The 18,493-nt window shown below is 50.2% G+C and overlaps 1 protein-coding gene across 12 annotated transcripts in view; it reads right to left on the bottom strand.

Annotated features, from left to right (window-relative positions):
- Positions 1–18,488, bottom strand: part of LOC125085530 (SLAM family member 9-like) — a 30,291-nt gene extending 11,803 nt beyond the window's left edge. Inside the window, exons 1-8 of one of the 12 annotated variants that reach the window (XM_047703988.1) lie at positions 16,623–18,227; positions 15,833–15,932; positions 8,651–8,776; positions 7,564–7,914; positions 4,943–5,215; positions 4,329–4,670; positions 3,958–4,224; positions 1,400–1,818 (exon numbers count right to left, since the gene is read on the bottom strand). In XM_047703988.1, the coding sequence (XP_047559944.1) occupies positions 1,745–1,818; positions 3,958–4,224; positions 4,329–4,670; positions 4,943–5,215; positions 7,564–7,798 (1,191 nt within the window). In that variant the 5' untranslated portion in view covers positions 7,799–7,914; positions 8,651–8,776; positions 15,833–15,932; positions 16,623–18,227 and the 3' untranslated portion in view covers positions 1,400–1,744. The other 11 variants (XM_047703991.1, XM_047703985.1, XM_047703989.1 and 8 more) reach the window with 11 other exon arrangements.
- Positions 18,489–18,493: the final 5 nt, after the last annotated feature.

Below are 18,493 nucleotides of genomic sequence, written 5' to 3'. Positions count from 1 at the left end.
TGATTGAGCTGAAGTCTACCAGTAAGTAGGACCTCCTTACAGGAAAGGAGAGCTTGATCTGAGGGCAGAGTCCATGCAAAGACTCTGGACACAGTGAGACCTGCAAGGAAGAAAGTCAGTGTGTCTGGGCCAGAGGACTTGTGCTTCTAAAATTTCAGTGACTGCAGTGGGAGAAACCCATTACAGAGGGTCAAGCAAACTACTTAGATGCAAGCAAACTCCTTAGTAGATGTTGGGAAGGAAGAATTTCCTCTGCTCTTCAAGATCCTTCTAGCTAGACAAAGAATCACATTGTCACAGACAGAGTGACAGGAGAAAATCAGATTTAGTTTTGTACAAATTAAATCCACATATACACGGAAATTCCAAAGACAGGCAAAATGGGGACTATATGTCGTCCTGATATAAAGAGAAGGGGATAGGGGTCTGGGACTTCAAAGGGAAGGAAGTCAATTCACAGGAAGAGGAAACAGAATAAATGGTAAAAACAAATGTCTACGGGGCTGCACAGAAACAATGGGACATGGAGAGGAATTTTAACAGAATTGGCTAAATTCCTCCCTGTCTGCCACCCTTAGTTCCTCTTATACTGTAGTTATCTATAGTGATGTTTATCTTCTTGAAGCTGGTCCTCTGTCTAAATTCTTGGGACTGGGGGTTGTCAAAGCTTCTTCCCTAAGTCTTTTGAGCCTTGACTGTTTTCAGCTCAGCATAATCTGAATGCCAAAGTGGTTGCCTGAGATGGCCTGACAACAGAAATTTCAGAATAAGGATTCCATTTCCTTCCTCCTCTATCAAAAGCAGAAAGAAAACACACACACTGGTACAGATCCCAAATGATTATGAAATCTGATAGTCCTGGGATCTTAAGAAAAAAGTTTCTTAACTCTCATCCATTAGTTATTCATTCATTCAAAAAATATTGAAATATCTGCCATAAGCTAAGCACTCTATTGCCATCAAATTTTTGTTGTGAACTAAACAGATACAGCTTTTGGAGCTAAACATCTTGTGTGGGAGACAGAAAGTGAGCAAAAAAAAAAAATCCAACAAATAAATACGTATGTACAAATTGTGATAATTTTGACAAAATTGAGCTGGGTACAATGATTATGAATAAGAGGAAAGATTTGGATAAATAAGGTGATCAAAAGGCTGCTCCAAGAAGATGAAATTTGAGTTCAATCTGGGCTCTCTTAGCCCATTTACTTCAAAGTTAACAGAAAATGAATACTTATATTCACAACACTTAATCATCTCACAAACCTTCTTTTTTTTTTAAGATTGTATTTATTTATTTGACAGACAGAGATCACAAGTAGGCAGAGAGGGAGGCAGAGAGAGAACAGGGGAAACAGGCTCCCTGCTGAGTGGAGAGCCCGATGTGGACCCTGGGATCATGACCTGAGCTGAAGGCAGAGGCTTAACCAACTGAGCCACCCAGGCGCCCCACAAACATGCAACTTTTCTTAAATGAATAAGTCCTCTTTTCTGTCTGAACACTCTAAAAGGTGATTAAATAAAACATAAACGGGTTATTTTAAACAGAAGATACGTAGCAGTTTCTTGGCAATTTTGAACTGTATGTAAATGAAATAGGTTTTATGTATTAACAGGGACTGATTTCTCTCTCGCCAGGAGATGGTGGCAGGTGGCGCTTCAGGGACAGAATTCTTTATCTCTGTGTCTCACAGGGTGCCACCTTCTCACAGTCTTCTTGGCTTCTCCACTTGTCAGAATCAATCTACTCAATCTGCAAAGCTCCCAGGATCAAAATGAGAAGAAATTCCTTCTTCCAGGAGCAGAGTAGGAAGGAGGCTGAATGAAACAATGACCACAGGTTAGCCACTGGGGTAAAAGGAAGGGAAGACAAGAGAGAGAAGACAGGCAGGCAGGGGAAGAGATTCCAAGAGGACTCAGGGGACTGGAGGCCCTTAAGGAAGCTGAGTCTGGGGGACAGAGATGAACTGCCCTCTGGGCCCCATGGAGAGGCAGGGAGAACATCACTGTCCACAGCCAACTACCACGTTTCCTCGTGCCCCATTACACCCAGCACTGGCTGCTCCCCGAATCACTGTTGGATTCACATTTTCCAGGCCTATTCCATGCTGTGTATTGGAGATATAGAGAGGATGAAAATGAGCTTTGGTCTCATTCAAAGGAGAAGACAGACACAGGTGAAGTCCCTAATACAACATGCTCAGTACCCAACCAAATCATTTAGTAGGGTTAGCTGCACCTTGTGACAATTGTGACAGTTCCCTGAGGAGTGCCCATTCATCCAGACCTCTTTTTCACTCTACCCTCAATTCCTAGAATAACACAAGGCACCTTAAAAATGCTCTGGGGGTGCCTGACTGGCTCAGTTGGTGGAACATGCAACTCTCGATCTCAAGGTTAGGGGTCCAAGCACCACACTGGGCATAGAGTTGACTTACAAATAAAATCTTTTTGAAAAATGCTCTGGGTGGCTCAGTCAGTTAAGTATCTGCCTTTGGATCAGGGCATGATCTCAGAGTCCTGGGATCGAGTCCCGCATTGGGCTCCCTGCTCAGTGAGGAGTCTGCTTCTCCCTCTCCTTCTCTCCCCTACCCCGTGTTCTCATTCTTTCTCTCTTTGACAAACAAAATCTTTTAAAAAACGCTCTGTAAGGGGGGCCTGGGTGGTTCAGTCAGTTAAGCATCTGACTTTTGTTTTTGGCTCAGGCCATGATCTCAGGGTCAGGGGATCAAACCCCACATTGGGGTCCACACTGATCGTGGAGCTTGCTTTAGATTTTCTCTCCCTCTCTCTCTGATCCTCCCACCCCCACTTGCACACAGACACATGCTCTCTCTCTCTCTCTCTCAAAAAAAAAAAAAAAATGCTCTGTAAGGTTATAAAATGCTCCTTCAAGGAATAAGTCATGAGAGTGAAAAGTACAGCATAGGAAATACAGTCAATGATACTGTAATAACTTTGCCTGGGACATATCTTGGTGAGCATTTCATGATGATATAAATGTTGACTCACGGTGTTACACACCTGGAACTAATATTATACATTAACTATATCTCAATTAAAATAACAATAATAATAATAATAATAATAAATGCTCTGTAAACCTGAGTTGCTTAAACGAATGTGGAGGGGATAATATTTTTATACCTTGATGATGGGCAGACACCACAAGGTTTAAAGCAGAAAAGTAACCCGAGCATCTCTGTTTCAGAACTCATCCCTGAGCAGCCTGACCAGCAGGGGGTCCAGAGGGGAGAGAGTGGAGTGACTGGGAGCATAAGCACAGGCAGGCAGCAGTGGGAAACGGGGGTTCTTAATGACACCCAGCTTTCTGCCCCAGGGCAACAGAAAGGCCTGGACAGGACCCTAAAGGACTGTGATACAAAGAGAAGACCCCCCAGGAGCCAGCGGCCCAGGGCCCCGAGGAGAGCGGGCTGAGGAGAACGCGACTGAGGAGTGACCCCTGGACTTAGCAATGAAGAGGCCCCTGGGGGCAGGCCAGCCACAAAGGGTGGAAGAGCAAGTGGTTGGTAAGGAACCAGAGACGGGAGCGGAGAGATGCTCAGGAGGCGGCCGAGAACAGGCAAGGGACACCATGAGTTTGTGTCACTGTGTCACTGCCCTTGACGCCGGAGGGGCACAGCCTGGGATTTCCATTTTACAGCAGCTCCAGGCTTCACTGAGAACATGGCCAGGGATGCCTGGGATACCTCCTCAGTGGGCTGGGCAGGACTGCGTGGGATGGGGGAAGCTCTTTCCTTCGGGGAGTCCCAAGAGTGAGGTGAGTGCCCAGGCATGGAGGCTGGGGCTGGACATCCTGGGAGGGTGGCCCCAGAGCCCGCATTTCCTGCCACCCCAGAGACACTCCCTGCTTTCCTTCCACCAGGAGGACTGGCAGGTGGAGGTGCTGAGCACCTGGCCCCACAGGGAGGAGGGCTCACCCCAGGGAGGGGTTACCTGAGCAGAGTGGCCCTGCGGGGATGAAGCTGGATCTCTGGCTGACCGGGTTGCTGGCAGTGCAGTGATAGTTGTCACTGGCCCCCGGTCTCCAGGAGACGTGGAGAGTGGTTCCTCCGTGGGACATAACTGCCCCCTGGCCGAGGGGTGCCCATCTGTACTGAACGTCCTCTCCAGAGTGTTGCAGGGAGCAGATCAGAGTGATGTAGCAGGCCCCATCCTTCATGATCTGGGAGCTGACAGTGATATTGGGCTCCTGTAGCTTCTCTGTGCAAGGAAGGAAAGTTCCAGCTCTGAGCAGATTCTGGTCTGGCCAAGCAGGGGAGAGAGGAAAGGTCAAAGTTCAAACGTGAGCCCTCCACGCCCCTCACCATAGACACGCAGGGTGAAATCCTTGGTGATGTTGATCGGGGGACTCTGCAGGGTGATCAAGGCTCTGTAGAGGCCGGAGTCCTGCAGCATCAGGGGCCTGATCTGAAGAGAGTAGCTGTCGCGGAGGGCATGCCACCGTCTGCTGCTCAGTCCCTGAGTCCCGGCAGCCAGAACGGGTTGGCCTCCTGGTCCTCGTTGCATAACGGCAGCAAGCCCTCCAGAGCTCCAGGTGACCCTCTCCACTTCCTGCCCAGCCAGGAGCTCCAGGGGCAAAATGGCCAAGTCCCCGAGGAGACCGGTCACTGTCTCTCCCACGGTCTCCCCTGCCCGGATTTCTGGCCCTGCAGACAGACGGAAAACCACAGCTTCAATGCCAGGTTCTCCCCTATGTGCTCAGGGCCACCCAGGCCTGGTGGGGGTCCTCCTGCCCAAACCCCTCCAGTGTCCACACGGGCTCCGGTGGGCCTTCCCCACCCTCCCCTGACCACACTGGCCCAACGCACCCAGCCCACTCCCTCAACAGTGTTCTCCCCGGGGCCTGAAGTGGACCCTGCGCCCCACCTCTGTCCACTTCAGAGCCCCAGGGCACAGAGTGTGCTCAGGTCCCAGGTACCTGGACATGAGGACGGCACTGAGACGGGGAGGGAGCTGCTGTTACTGACTGGGTTCTTGACCATACAGGTGAAGGTCAGAGACCTGTCCCCGGGCCCTGAGGAAACACTGAGGACAGACCCTCCATGGGACACAACCGTCCGGGGTCCCAGAGGTAGCCAGCTGTAGGTCACAGAGCCTCTTCTGCTGTCGGCCACACACGTCAGGATGAAGATACAGTGTCCATTCTCGCCGACCCTGGAGCTCAGGGTGACATGGGGCTGGGCCAGCTGCTCTGTGGGCACAAAATGAACCAACCAAGGACTGTGTGGCCTCCCTTCACAGGGCAGAAGACACGACGCATTGAGGCCAAGACTCTGCCTCCTCCTGAATATGCACAAGGAGAAACGGAGGCAGAATCTTCCCACAGCTACTGGAGAGTTTCGGGTTTCACAAAGCCTGGGCCGCAGAGCATCACTGATTCCCAGAACCACTGTGTGAAGTAGGGAGCCGAGGTTGGGCACCTACTCTGTGTAACGGGCTCAGAGAGCTTCAGGTGTAACTTGTCCAGAGTCCTGTCTATTAAATGAGGATTGTCCAGACACAAACCCATTAGATCTGCCCCCCAAGCCTGGGTTCCCACCCTGCACTAACTACATGAAGGTCGTGTGTACACACCTCACAGAACCGTGTTATGATTACATCTCTTCCCAGGAGGGGTCTCTTCAGGACACTTCCAGCCCCCCCGATGCCCAAGCTCCTAGAGGCCCAACGAGGCTCCCAGAAGATCTGGCCCTTGGCTTTTAAGGGCTCTCCCACCACTCCCGTGTACTCCCTTCAACCTGCACCCCACCCCTCTTCCCCCAGGACCAGGAGCTCAGATGCTTCCTTAAGGTTTCCACGTTCTGGCTGTGTCCCCAGGCCAGAGCCAGTGAGTTTGACAGTGACAGCAAGAGTCGCTGAGAGAGTGGATGGGACAGGCTCAGCAGAGCCACGGGTGTGGGAGAAGGCTGCTCGGTTTCCTGCCACCTGATGGCAGCCCCAGGGGCAGCTCAACTGGGCAAAAATAGGGCCCACCACCCAGAATGCCCCCTGGGGAGAAGGCAGGCTGGGTGACTTTGGGCTGCCTCCCCTCCGCGTGGTCCTCTGGAACCCAGATCCTTCCTCCATGACTCCCCCTGCAGGCCCCTTTCCCCTCAGCATCCTCTCTAGCTCAAGCCCATTAACACAGGACAAACCAGACACTCAGGATGTGGCATCAGGGGGCCTCTGTTCTCATTCTGGCTCTGCCACTTTCTACCTCTGGGTGACTTTTCTCTGAGACTGGTTTTGGCAGCCCAGAAGAAGAACCTGTCTCCTGCAGCTGCCTGCAGGGCTGTCGTGAGGTCGCAGTGACTTGGAGAGCTCCCTGAGAAGGACGAGCTGCTGGCTGTTACCTTCGCTGTTTCCGCTTCGCTGGGGCCGACGAGAGGGGCTCTCCCACCAGCCCTGGACCACCCTAGTCCCACCAAGGTCCCTGAAGCCCCGGTATGCCCTCGAGCTGTCTGAGAACCCAAGCCTGATTTGTGGCAGAAACGCTTTCTCCCCAGGAAGCAAGTCCATTTTCTCACACTAAAGAAGTTGCCTCATCAAATAGGAGTATTTCCTAGCACATGACTCAGGCTGAAAAGCTTCTCTGCCTCCCTCCATCGGTGAGCTTCCCCGTGTCTGTCCGCACTCGCACCTGCACTCGCACCTGCACCGCACTCGCACTGTGGGGGGGGGGCGGGCAGCTCGGCCACTGCCCCTCGAGACCTCGGCCATGTCCCTCGGGCAAAGACTGGAACCACAGCTGATCTGAGTCTTAGCAAAATGCACTGGGATCCTCCCAGAACAGGAGAAGACAGTGGCCCTGACATGCCGAAAACCCTTCCGCCAACCCCACAGTCTCCCCTGGGATGCACTCCTGAGGAAGGGGCGCCCTGCTCCGAACAGAACTGCAGACCACCCCCCAGAGCTGGTTCTCTGGCAATGGGGTGTTCCGGCCCCTGCATTGTGGCCAACCAGCACCTTTTGTCATTCTTTGTGGTATAAGGGACCCAGGTTACTCTTTCATGCTCTGTATGAGTAATAAGCGGTCTGAATCTAAAACTGGCTTCTTGTATCTTTACTGGCTGAATCAGCTCGCCCTCCTTGCTGCTGGGGCGCCTGCCCCCCCGGTGTCTCTGTTACAGTTTTCCCTCCTGAAACAACCCTTAAGTACCTTTAAGCAGTGTGACCCCAGCACTCCCGCACGTCTGCAGATCTAGCTCCCAGGAGTTTCCCCTCACCCGACGGACTGCTCCCACTTAAGCCTCGAGCAAGCTCAAGAAGGCTGTGGCGTGACTGAGTTCTCAGGGCTGAGGTCCCTTCTCTGCCCACTACAGACCCCAGGGGCTCTGTGGCCACAGACTGGGTCACATCCTGGGCCTTAACGTTGTTCAGGAGATGCTCCCGGGCAACTCTACTTCACATGGTTTCTCGTGTTTTTTACAGTGAGCGTGCATTGTTAGCTTTGCAATCAGGAAAACTGTAAATGTTACTGAAACAGATGTGGGAAAGGCTGTGAGAAAGCCTGAAAGACGGGTGCCGCCCCACACCTGTGGCCGCGGGCAGGACACTCACCGTGCACTTGCAGTCGGTACTCCCGGGTGCGGGTGATGCGGGAGCCCCTCAGGTTCACGTGGGCTCGGTAGGGCCCCACGTCGTTCCAGCTCAGGTTGCTGATCTGAAGCGAGTAGCCTGGCCCCACCACACTCACACGACCCCAGTACCGGGTGTCTGCCTGGTGGAAGGTGTCTGGCCCTCCTGCTTCTGCCAAGGTTACGGTGGCTATGGCCATGGAGGAGGAACGGGACATCCAAGAGATGCTCTCCACCGGCTGTCCAGCCTGTAGCTGCAGAGGCAGAGTGACAGACCCCCCTAGGGTCCCAGTTACCGTCACAAGGTCTGGGTCCTGTCCGGAAACCCCTGTCCCTGCAGAGACACAGATCAGAAGCTTCAAGGGCAGCCCAACTAAGCCAGAGGCGCACAACAGGCCTGAGAGAGTCAGGGAAGGGATGATTATTCCCATTTTATAGATGAGACCACAGAGACCCAAAGAAATGACGTGGCTTGCCCCAGACGACATAGCTGGCTACGTCTGGCTGACAACAGCTGGCTGCTGGTAGAACAGGAGCACAAGTCAGTCCCTTCCCTTCATGGCGAAGTGGCCTTCTTCAGCATTTACAGTAACTAATTCACATGTAATAAAATAATTCATAGAGGCTGGGCTAGGGTTGCAGATGCTGAGTGGAACGGAGAGAAAGGAAATTCCTGGGAGGTGCCCGGGGGGACGAGCTCTGCGGTTACCCTGAGCCACCCTCTTGCTGATCCAGGCAATCAGATCAAAACTCAGTTAGCCCAGCCCCACCGGAGCTGACACCACCCTGCAGCATCCCACATCATGGCATGTTCAGTCTGTGTTGATCAGAAGCGAGCTCTGAGGCTCCGCCTGTGTTCTGCGAACATCTTCCTAGAAGGAAGGCTAGTGCTGGGCTGGCCAAGCAAGTTGGAGGGGAGTCAGGGGACAGTCATTCAAGACCAAGCCACTCGGGAGAAGAGCAGAAGCACCACGGCACTAGTCAGACTGCTCGAGTTCAAACCCTTGCAAGGTACTAGCTGTATGATCTTGGGAGGTGACTTATGCCTCTCTGAGTCCTGGCTTTCTCACCTGTGAAGCAGGGAGTGCCATCTTCCAGGATTTTGTGGGCTTAAATGTTATTCAAGATTCTTGATGTCACTGGAACAAGTTGGTGACTGCACCTTGTTCGCGTTCTGACCGAAACTCACCAGCACCCTCATCGAGAAATGCAAAAAACCAGTGCTCAGTCGTGTGACCGTTGGAATATTCTAGCAACACTGCCACGCTGTCCCAGGAAACAGAAAATCTGAAACTGACCCAGGTGTGCAGCTCAGTGGTTTGGAGTGGCTCAGGAAGGATCTGGGTCCTGATTCAGAGTGGGACACAAGACCGCCCGCCGCATCGCTGTTCCCGGGCCAGGTGGTGAGTCACTTTGCCAAGTTGACCCAAGAAGTCCTGGGAGGGTAAGTGTGGGTCCAAGGGGTGGGAGGGGGCTGCTGTCCTGGGGGACTGGGCACCCCAAGCTGGGGGCAGGTCTGCATTCTGTGCCCCCAACCAGAGTCCACTCAACAGCCTGGCGTCCACGTCTTCTGTGGGGCTACCTTGGCTGCACCCAGAGAATCGTGCACACTGACGGGAAACATAGCAGGGCGGCAGGTGTGGGCATCAGCGGCACCCTCCTCGCCCCACGTGGGGCCCAGGGCCTGAAATCCGGCTGGGGGAACCCCAAGGCGACTGAGCAGTGTGGCTCCTCCTCCCACCCTCAGATGCAATAACGCATCAGGCCTCATTCAAGGGCTCCTCCCGGGTTGGGCTCCATACTTCCAGTCCAGCCCTGCCCACCCCGGTTTCCTTTAGCCTCTGCGCTTTTGTTGGCTTATTTGGGTTGAAGCATTTACTTCACCCGGATTCGTACAGATGCTGTGTGCATTGTCTTTCCGCATAGTTCACAAGCTCTCCAAGGAGAGAGATGGATGGGAATGAGTATCTGGGTGCGTTAGCCTCAGGGTTTGCTGCCGTGCGGGTGTGTGGAAACTCTTGGTCTGAATCCTGTTTCTGGATCCAAGTGAGGGGAGACACAGAGGGATCAGATCAGGACATGAATCCCAATGCCAGACACCGTGCCTGGTAGGGTAAACACGTTCTCTTATCTGACGTCCCAAGAAAATTGTAAGGTGGGGGCTCTTCTTCCCATTTGAAAGATTAACATCTTGACACACAAAGAGCTTAAGACACTTGCCCCCTGTCCCCAGCTCAGAAGCAGCAGAGTCTGCATGAAGATCCAAGTTCACCCGACCCCAAAGACGGTGCTCCGTCAACCACGCTGTGTGGCCAGCAATGGGCTCTCATCGTACCTAATCCCTCCCAGGGACCTGCTGACCCCCATTCCCACCCCACACCCAGCACAGGACCTGACACACAAGAGCCCCAATGGATGTTTCCAGAACTGAACTGAACTGTGAACATTTTTTAAGGCAGGACCTGTCTTACCCACTATTTGGCCATGTGCCCCGGGGATGCCCCTGTGGGCGGGGACCACAGAGCACCTGGCCTGGACGCCAAGCAGATGAGCTTGCTCTGTGTGAGGATAGGAAAGTGGGGATGAGGGGGACCTCGCAGGAATCTCCACGCCAATTCTGCCGCCGTGGCCAAGGACACTGCTCTCCGAGTTTCCACGGCACCACTGTATTCTCACACCCGGCCGTGCTGCCTTCTAGACTCTCCACCTAATCTCCCTGAGCCTCCGTCTGTCCTCATAAAATATGTGTAATCCTGTGTGCCTTGTCTATATCACAAATCTGTTGTGGGAATCAGAGTTGTTGTTGTTGTCGTTGTTGTTGTTGTTTAACTTAGGTAAATATTCTGGGCGCCTGGGTGGCTCAGTGGCTTAAGCCTCTGCCTTCAGCTCAGGTCATGATCTCAGGGTCCTGGGATCGAGTCCCACATCGGGCTCTCTGCTCAGCAGGGAGCCTGCTTCCTCCTCTCTCTCTGCCTGCCTCTCTACCTACTTGTGATCTCTGTCTGTCAAATAAATAAATAAATAATCTTTAAAAAAAAAAAAACTTAGGTAAATGTTCTTTATAAACTGTGATAGGTGACAAGGGCAGGCTACCCAAGATGGGCCACTGGGGCCTACTGATTATTTAAATAAGTGGCTTAAGAACCAGTCTGCACAAGGACACTCAGACCCTCCGCTGCCCCCTGAAAGCAAGAAACAGATCTCCCGTGTGAAAAGCAGCCTGCCTGGACCAGGAGGTAAGGAGAAGCCTGATCACCAGGGGTGGGAAAGTTAGAGCCAAGAACGCTTACAAACAACCCTGGTTACTTTTTTACTAATTCACTCCCCCAGCCCAAAGTCTGTTCAGAATTCCTTACAAATCGAAGTGCCCAGAGTTAAGTTTCTTTGTCCTGTCAATTCCTCACAGATTTATTGTCTCTTTATCTAAAAAGTACAAAAGCTGCCTCTTCAATCATTTCTTTTAGGTCTCAATTTCATTATTGGGCCCCCATGCACATGTCATAAAACCTTGGGTTTTTTTCTCCTGTTACTCTGTCTCACATAAATTTAGTTCTTAGTTCAGGTAGGAGATCTCAAGGGTAAAGAAAAATTTTTCCTTCCCTTCACTGCCGAGTTTTAAATGTATCAAGGGATTCACCAGCAGGCTTACAGGAGAACCCCCTAAAGAGTAGGGTGGGGACTACCCCAAGGCAGGTGACATTCGTAATGACACACACTGGTTTTCCCCTGATGGAGAACGAAAGCAAAAGCAAGACCAGAGCCTAGCCCCTCACGCAGACTTCTCAAACGCTTTGTTCCCCAACTCTGGTTCCCAAGCCTATTTCTTGCCACCGCTCAGGTCCTCAGGGACATGAGCAAGCAGTAAGAATCTAAAGGGACAGAAACAGCCGCTAAGTGCCAGGCTGAGATCCCCTCCTGAAGTCATTTATGGGACACAGTAAGCCCAATTCATGATGAAGGGTCTCTCCCGGGGGCTGGTGGGAGAGGGAGGAGAGGCAAAGAGACGTAAAAGGATCATGACTGAAATGGCAGATGAAGATAGTGCAGGTCCTCGATCTCATGCCCCCACCATCCATCCACCTGTGTGGGGATGTCCAGGGCTCCCTGTGACTCATTAGCAGAGGAAATGTGAGCATGACAAGGACACAGTGTGGGCCCGCACGGTCTGAAATGGTAGCACGTGAAACACACACACACACACACACATAGCCTGGCTCCCAGAGAGGCAGCACCTTCAGTGAAACTCACCCTTGGCAAGAGAAATGTGCAGCAGGTAGAGGTGCCTGGGAGGCAATGGCAGGGACAGACTTACCCGTGAAAAGACCAAGCAAGAGGAGGAATCCTGGTAGAGAAAGACCCATAGTAGTCACCAGCAGAATGGCCTGCCTCAGGACAGCTGACCAGCTGTGAATGTGTAAATGTCAGCCCACAAATATTTCCTCTTTCTAGAGTTTACCGCAGTAATTGCGTGTAGCTTTGAAGTCACAGGATGTAGACATGAGGCAATATATGAGAAAGGCCAGGGGAGCTATGTCTTAAAAGTCAAAGCTGACAATGTCTCAGCCGTGCTTTAAAGCCTTCAGGAGCTCCCCCATCCCCTACAAGGTAAAGTCAGACTCACAGCCCCGGGAGAAGAGGCTTTTCCTGTTCTCTTGCTTCTAGTCAAGCTTGACCTAATGCCATGTCACCACATCTCCCATCTTGGGCTCCAGTCACCACAGACTGTTTCTTGAGTCTCCCCCAAAACCCCTTAGGATTTCTCAGCCCTGTACATTGGCTCCCGCAAATCTGCTTCCTGGGTCACCCTAGTCTCTGCCCCCTGCCTCACCCACCGCACCCTAGGCTTCCTTTCCCATCCTTCAATTCCCAGTGGTTAGCTCAGTGTCGGCGCATAGCAGGGGCTTCTCACCTACATGGTTGCTGAGCACATGGGCAGATACTGAGTCACCAGGCAGAGAAGAGCAGGCCCGGAATGGCTCAGAGCTGGGTGCAGTGGAGTGGATATGACACTTTCTGATTTGAATCATGCCTCTGCTGCTTAGTTATGATGTTAGCAAACTACTTCCCAGGCAATAAGACTTCCCCATTATCATTTATTTCCTTGAAGATGGTTTTTGTGCGTAAAAAAAAATTATCCATAAGCTATTTTTTCTTTAAGACTTCATACTCAAGCTACCCTACAACCCAACAATCGCACTACTCAGTATTTACCCTAAAGATACAAATGTAGTGATCCGAAGGGGCACGTGCACCCGAATGTTCATAGCAGCAATGTCCACAATAGCCAAACTATGGAAAGAACCTAGATGTCCATCAACAGACGAATGGATAAAGAAGATGTGGTATATATACACAATGGAATACTATGCAGACATCAAAAGAAACGAAATCTTGCCATTTGCAATGATGTGGATGGAACTAGAGGGTATTATGCTTAGCGAAATAAGTCAATCAGAGAAAGACAGTTATCATATGATCTCCCTGATATGAGGAAATGGAGATGTAATGTGGGGGGTTCGGGGGGAGGAAAAGAATAAATGAAACAAAATGGGATTGGGAGAGAGACAAACCATAAGAGACTCTTAATCTCACAAAACAAACTGAGGGTTGCCGGGGGAAGGAGGGGGGTCGGGAGAGGGGGGTGGGGTTATGGACATTGGGGAGGGTATGTGCTATGGTGAGTGCTGTGAAGTGTGTAAATCTGGTGATTCACAGACCTGTACCCCTGGGGATAAAAATACATTATATGTTAATTTAAAAATTTTTTTAAAAGACTTCATACTCAATTTACCAAAAAAATACAAACAAACAAATTTACAACCTTGGCCAGCCTTAAATGCAGTTCAGCTTATGAATCACATTCCATTTACAAATCTGGCTGCATTTAACCTCCTTTGGGTAACTATTGATCGTATTTGACTCACTTTACAAGTTTATGAATTGATTTCCTTAAGGACTTTAATCTCACTATTGAATGTAATGTACTTAGTTTCCTTTTAAAGTACTTTCTTGGGGTGCCTGGGTGGCTCAGTGGGTTAAGCCGCTGCCTTCGGCTCAGGTCATGATCTCAGGGTCCTGGGATCGAGCCCCACATCGGGCTCTCTGCTCAGCAGGGAGCCTGCTTCCTCCTCTCTCTCTGCCTGCCTCTCTGCCTGCTTGTGATCTCTGTCTGTCAAATAAATAAATAAAATCTTTAAAAAAAAAAGTACTTTCTTTTTTTCAGAGTTGAAAACAGATTTTATGCTATAGTTCTTCTGCTTGTTCTTCTTCTTTTAATATATAAGATATAAATATATTTTTAATACTATTATTTTTACTCCCAGAGAGTTAACACACAGGAGAATTATGTCGGTTTCAGGTACACAATATAGGCATTCAGCACTTCCACACATCTCCTGGCTCATCCCCAACACCTCTTTCCCCCATCCCCCAACCACCTCGGATAAAGTATTTGAATCAATAAATAAGATTCCCCCAAATATTTAAAAAAGGCTTATAAATCTAGTACACCAAACTTATAAGTAGGGTAATTCTTTTTTTTTTTTTTTGGATTGTATTTATTTATTTGACAGAGAGAGAGCTAGCAAACACACAAGCAGGGGGAGCAGCAGAGGAGAGGGAGAAACAGGCTCTCCGCTGAGCAGGGAGCCCGACATAGGGCTCCATCCCAGGACCCCAGGATCATGAGGCAGATGCTTAACCAACTGAGCTACCCAGGTGCCCCATAAATAGGGTAATTCTTAAGTAGTCTTCAAATATTCAGTATTTGACATAGACCTAGGTTCACCTGCAATAGCGTTGCGTGGTTACAGATGGCCACTGCACGTGTAGTGAGCATAACGTACAGATGTGTCCAGTCATGATGGCGTACCCCCGAAACTCATGTAACATTGTCTGCTAACTGTACTTCAACAGAAATTTATTAATTAAAATAAAATAAAATCACAAATGCAAATCAATTACTCAAATACATAGTTCAAATTGGAACCACAAATGATTAATAAGCTGGATGTCTCAAATAATACATATATGTAAACAAAAAGTACTAACTGATACCTTGAACATGCCTAATCTGAATTCCTTATCTTTCCAGCACTGAAAGATTCATAAAGGACACAGTTATGTCATCTCCACTCCTGCTGTTTTCGCCTCATCAACAAAGGTTGCTTAAACACCAGAAACATTACTGAGATTTCAACTGTTGGTACCTAGCCAGGTCCCTTTGTTTATGTCCTCTAAAAGGCTGGTCTCAGGTGCCTGGGTGGCTCACTTGGTTAAGCATCTGACCCTTGGTTTCGGCTCAGGTCATCATCTCGAGGTTGTGGGATGGAGCCCTGTATCAGGCTGTGCACTCAGCAGGGAGTCTGCTTGAAGATTCTCTCCCTCTGCCCTCCCCCACTCCCAGAGAGAGAGAGAGAGAGAGCGTGCGTGTGTGTGTGTGTGTATGCACGCACACAAACACCCACGCTCGCTCTCTCTCTCCCTCTCTCAAATAAATAAATAAATAAATCTGAAAAAAAAAGGAAGAAGAAGAAGTCTCGTCTCATAGCCTGTGTCCCTCAATTCAACTTGCCACACTGTGATATAACCTAATTCTTTCTTCGCTTTACTCTAACTGTAGCCCTTGATTTGATGTTATATTTCTTTCAGCTCTTAAGATATTTAACTATCTTTCCATTGAGGTGTAAGAAGTTTTAAACTTGTTGAAATTCTGTATTCTTTTCGTATTGTTCCAATCTGCAGGAGTATAAACATGTAAAAACCCCCACATAATACTAAAAGTGAAGTAAAAACAATACAGTTGTGTAACAGGCAGGGTCATCTTAATTGCAAATTTGATGAAGGGCCTGTTAGGAACTAGTGGTGACCGTAAGCAGCAGAACTTGGGACAGTGGTTACAGAATCCAAATCACAGCCCAGGCTGAAATTTGATGATAACGGGGGGCAATGCCCAGTAGATGGGTGATTCTGGCACCTGTGCCTGTGCCTGGCTAGGTTCCTGGGACAGCAGAAGGAATTCCAGGAATTTCCAGTTATTTGCTCACATTTACTGACCTGGACCAAGGACACGGAGAAGCTGAAAATAACCAACTCCACTTGCCTCCTCCCTGAATCCCAGCACAAGATGTCTGTGTCCACAGCTCACTGAGAATATTAGCCCTCGCTGTGTGAAGTCGGGGACTGGGTGAGCCCAGGACACATTTGCCAACTGCATTATATCAAAATTCATATTCTTTTAGGTTTTTACTTACTTAAATGCTTATACTTCAATTCTACATATCACAGACTGCCCGTCCGGGTTCACCACTACCATGGTTATTCGAGGGACGTATACCTTCAGTTTCTTCGTCTCTAAAATGAGGATAGCAAGAGTACCAACCAAATAAGGTTGGCTTAAGGATTAGAAGAAAATTTACATAAAGCACAAAGCATCACTCATAGTCATTACTCAATAAATGTTAGCAATGATTTTTATTATTATCAGTGTCCTCGAACCACCTCCCACTCAGAGTGTGGCAGCTCTCATGCTCTTACCTGGGCTCCTTAACAACTCCCTACTTGTCCTCTTATCACAGTCCCATTCCTTCTATCCCCTCCCCACTGCTGCTGGAGCAAGCTTCCAAACGGGTCCTTGAATAACACTGCACCCCTGTTTAAAAACACCTGCTAGGGGCGCCTGAGTGGCTCAGTGGGTTAAAGCCCCTGCCTTCAGCTCAGGTCATGATCCCAGGGTCCTCGGATCAAGCCCCATGTCGGGGTCTTTGCTCAGTGGGGAGACTGCTTCTTCTTCTCTCTCTGCCTGCCTCTCTGCCTACTTGTGATCTCTCTATCTCTGTGTCAAATAAATAAATAAAATCTTAAAAAAAAAAACAACAAAACACCTGCTAGATGGGGGATGGGCACTAAGGCAGGCCCATGAGACAATGAGCACTCTGTGTTATATGCAACTGATAAAATACGGAACACTACATCGGAAACTAATGATAGCTAATTGAATATGTTGGCTAGTTGAATTTTAATTAAAAAGAAAAAACTGCTTACCAGATGCTCTTTGCCTCTAGTCTCTTGGTGAGTTTGTGCTACCCTAATAGCAGTGCCAGAGACGGGGCTTACAAACAGCAGAGCTTGACTTCTGACAGTTCTGACGGAGGCGGGGAGGTCGAGGGATGGAGGCACCAGTAATTCAGCTTCTGGAGAGGCCCCACCTCCGGCGTCAGAGACGGTGTCTTCTCACTCTCCCCTCACGTGGCAGGAGGGGCGAGGGAGCGCTCTGGGGTCGCTTGCATGCAGACACTAATTCTGTACATAAGGGCTCTACGCTCACGACCTAATCACCTCTCAAAAGCCCCGCTTCCTAATACCACCCCTTTGGAAATAAGACTTCAACATATGAATTTGGGTGAAGGGGGACGGGACACAAACTTTGAGTTCGTGGTTTTGGGTTATAAGAGCCTTTATCTGGGCTCCAGAGACCGCTCCTGGCCATGTGTCCTGCAATTCTCTCTAGACAGCCACACTCCAGCCCCAGGGCCAGGACTAGCGGGATACAAGAGAGGCAGCTGATACACCAAATTTAAGGAGGCCTTCGCTCTCAAGCTTGCATGTGCCCTCTGATGGCAGATGCCTGCCATCCTCATGGTCCCCTCTTTCCCTCCTTCCTTCCTCCCAGACTTCCTGGGCTCAAATTCTTACTTTTAAAAAAGTCAGAATAAGCCACTTATCCTCTCTGTACCGTGGCTTCCTCATCTATAAAACAGGGGTGATAAAAATACCGATCTCCTCAAGCTGTCATGTGGACTAAATGAGTCCGTGCATGTTCGCTGTCGGGGGGTCCAGCCCTGATACGCACTCACTGAATGTCAGCTGAAACCCCCCACTCCGCTTTCCTGCAGTTTTCCTTCCAAGTCCTCTCCTGCTACAACCTCAGCAAACATACAATCTGAATCTCAAGACACCAACTAGTTACCGTTTAACCAGACACTGTACATCCACCATTTAAAAAGTCAGTTTCCCGGGGCACCTGGGTGGCTCAGTCAGTTCGCGTGTGACACTTGATCTCAGCTCAGGTCTTGATCTCGGGGTTGTGAGTTTGAGCCCCACACTGAGCTCTACATTGGGTGTGGAGCCTACTTAAAAAAAAAAAAAAAGAAAAAGAAAAGTCCGTTTCCCACACCCGGATAAAGGGAATGATGCCATCCCCCGGCCTGCCGACCGCAGACCCCGGCCTGCCAACTGCACACCCCAGCCTGGTGACTGCATACCCCGGCCTGGCGACCGCACACCCTGGCCTGCCGACCGCACAGCCCAGCCTGCCGACTGCACAGCTGCCCCTGGAAGCTTCCATCCTCAAGGCAGCTTTGACGCCCTTCCTTCCTACTAGTGAAAAGCCTCTCGGTTGTATGTGACGAGAAGGCAAATGCAAACTAGCTTTGCAGAGCAAAACAGTGAATTCATTGGGCCATGCTGTATGTTATCCATTGCTGCGTAACAAATTACAGAACTTTGCAGCTTAAAATAAGATTTATTACCTCACGGTCTCTCTGGATCAGCAATCCAGGCACAGCCTAGCTGGTGCCTCTGGGTCCCGGTGTCTCACCAAGCACCAGTCAGGCATGGGCGGGGTTGCCGACCTCCCCGGGCAGGCACAGCCTCCTGGGGGCTCTCAAGTCCTCATGAACTGTTGGCAGACGTGCGCTCCTTGCTGGCTTTGGGCTGGCGCCCTCCCTGTCTCCTCGCCTTGATGCCTCCCACTCACAATACCTGGCTCCAGGCAAAGGGACCTGGGGGTGGGAGAGAGAGAGAGAGACACGGAGAGGGAAGACACAACCTTTTGTCACCTAATCTCAGAAGTGACAGCTTATCACCACGGCCACGTTCTCCTCTGTAGCAGCAAGCCAGGACACCAGCCCCAC

Source organism: Lutra lutra, chromosome 15, assembly GCF_902655055.1.
Source record: "Lutra lutra chromosome 15, mLutLut1.2, whole genome shotgun sequence".
Classification (NCBI taxonomy): domain Eukaryota; kingdom Metazoa; phylum Chordata; class Mammalia; order Carnivora; family Mustelidae; genus Lutra; species Lutra lutra.
This window is presented reverse-complemented; position numbering and strand designations above follow the sequence as displayed.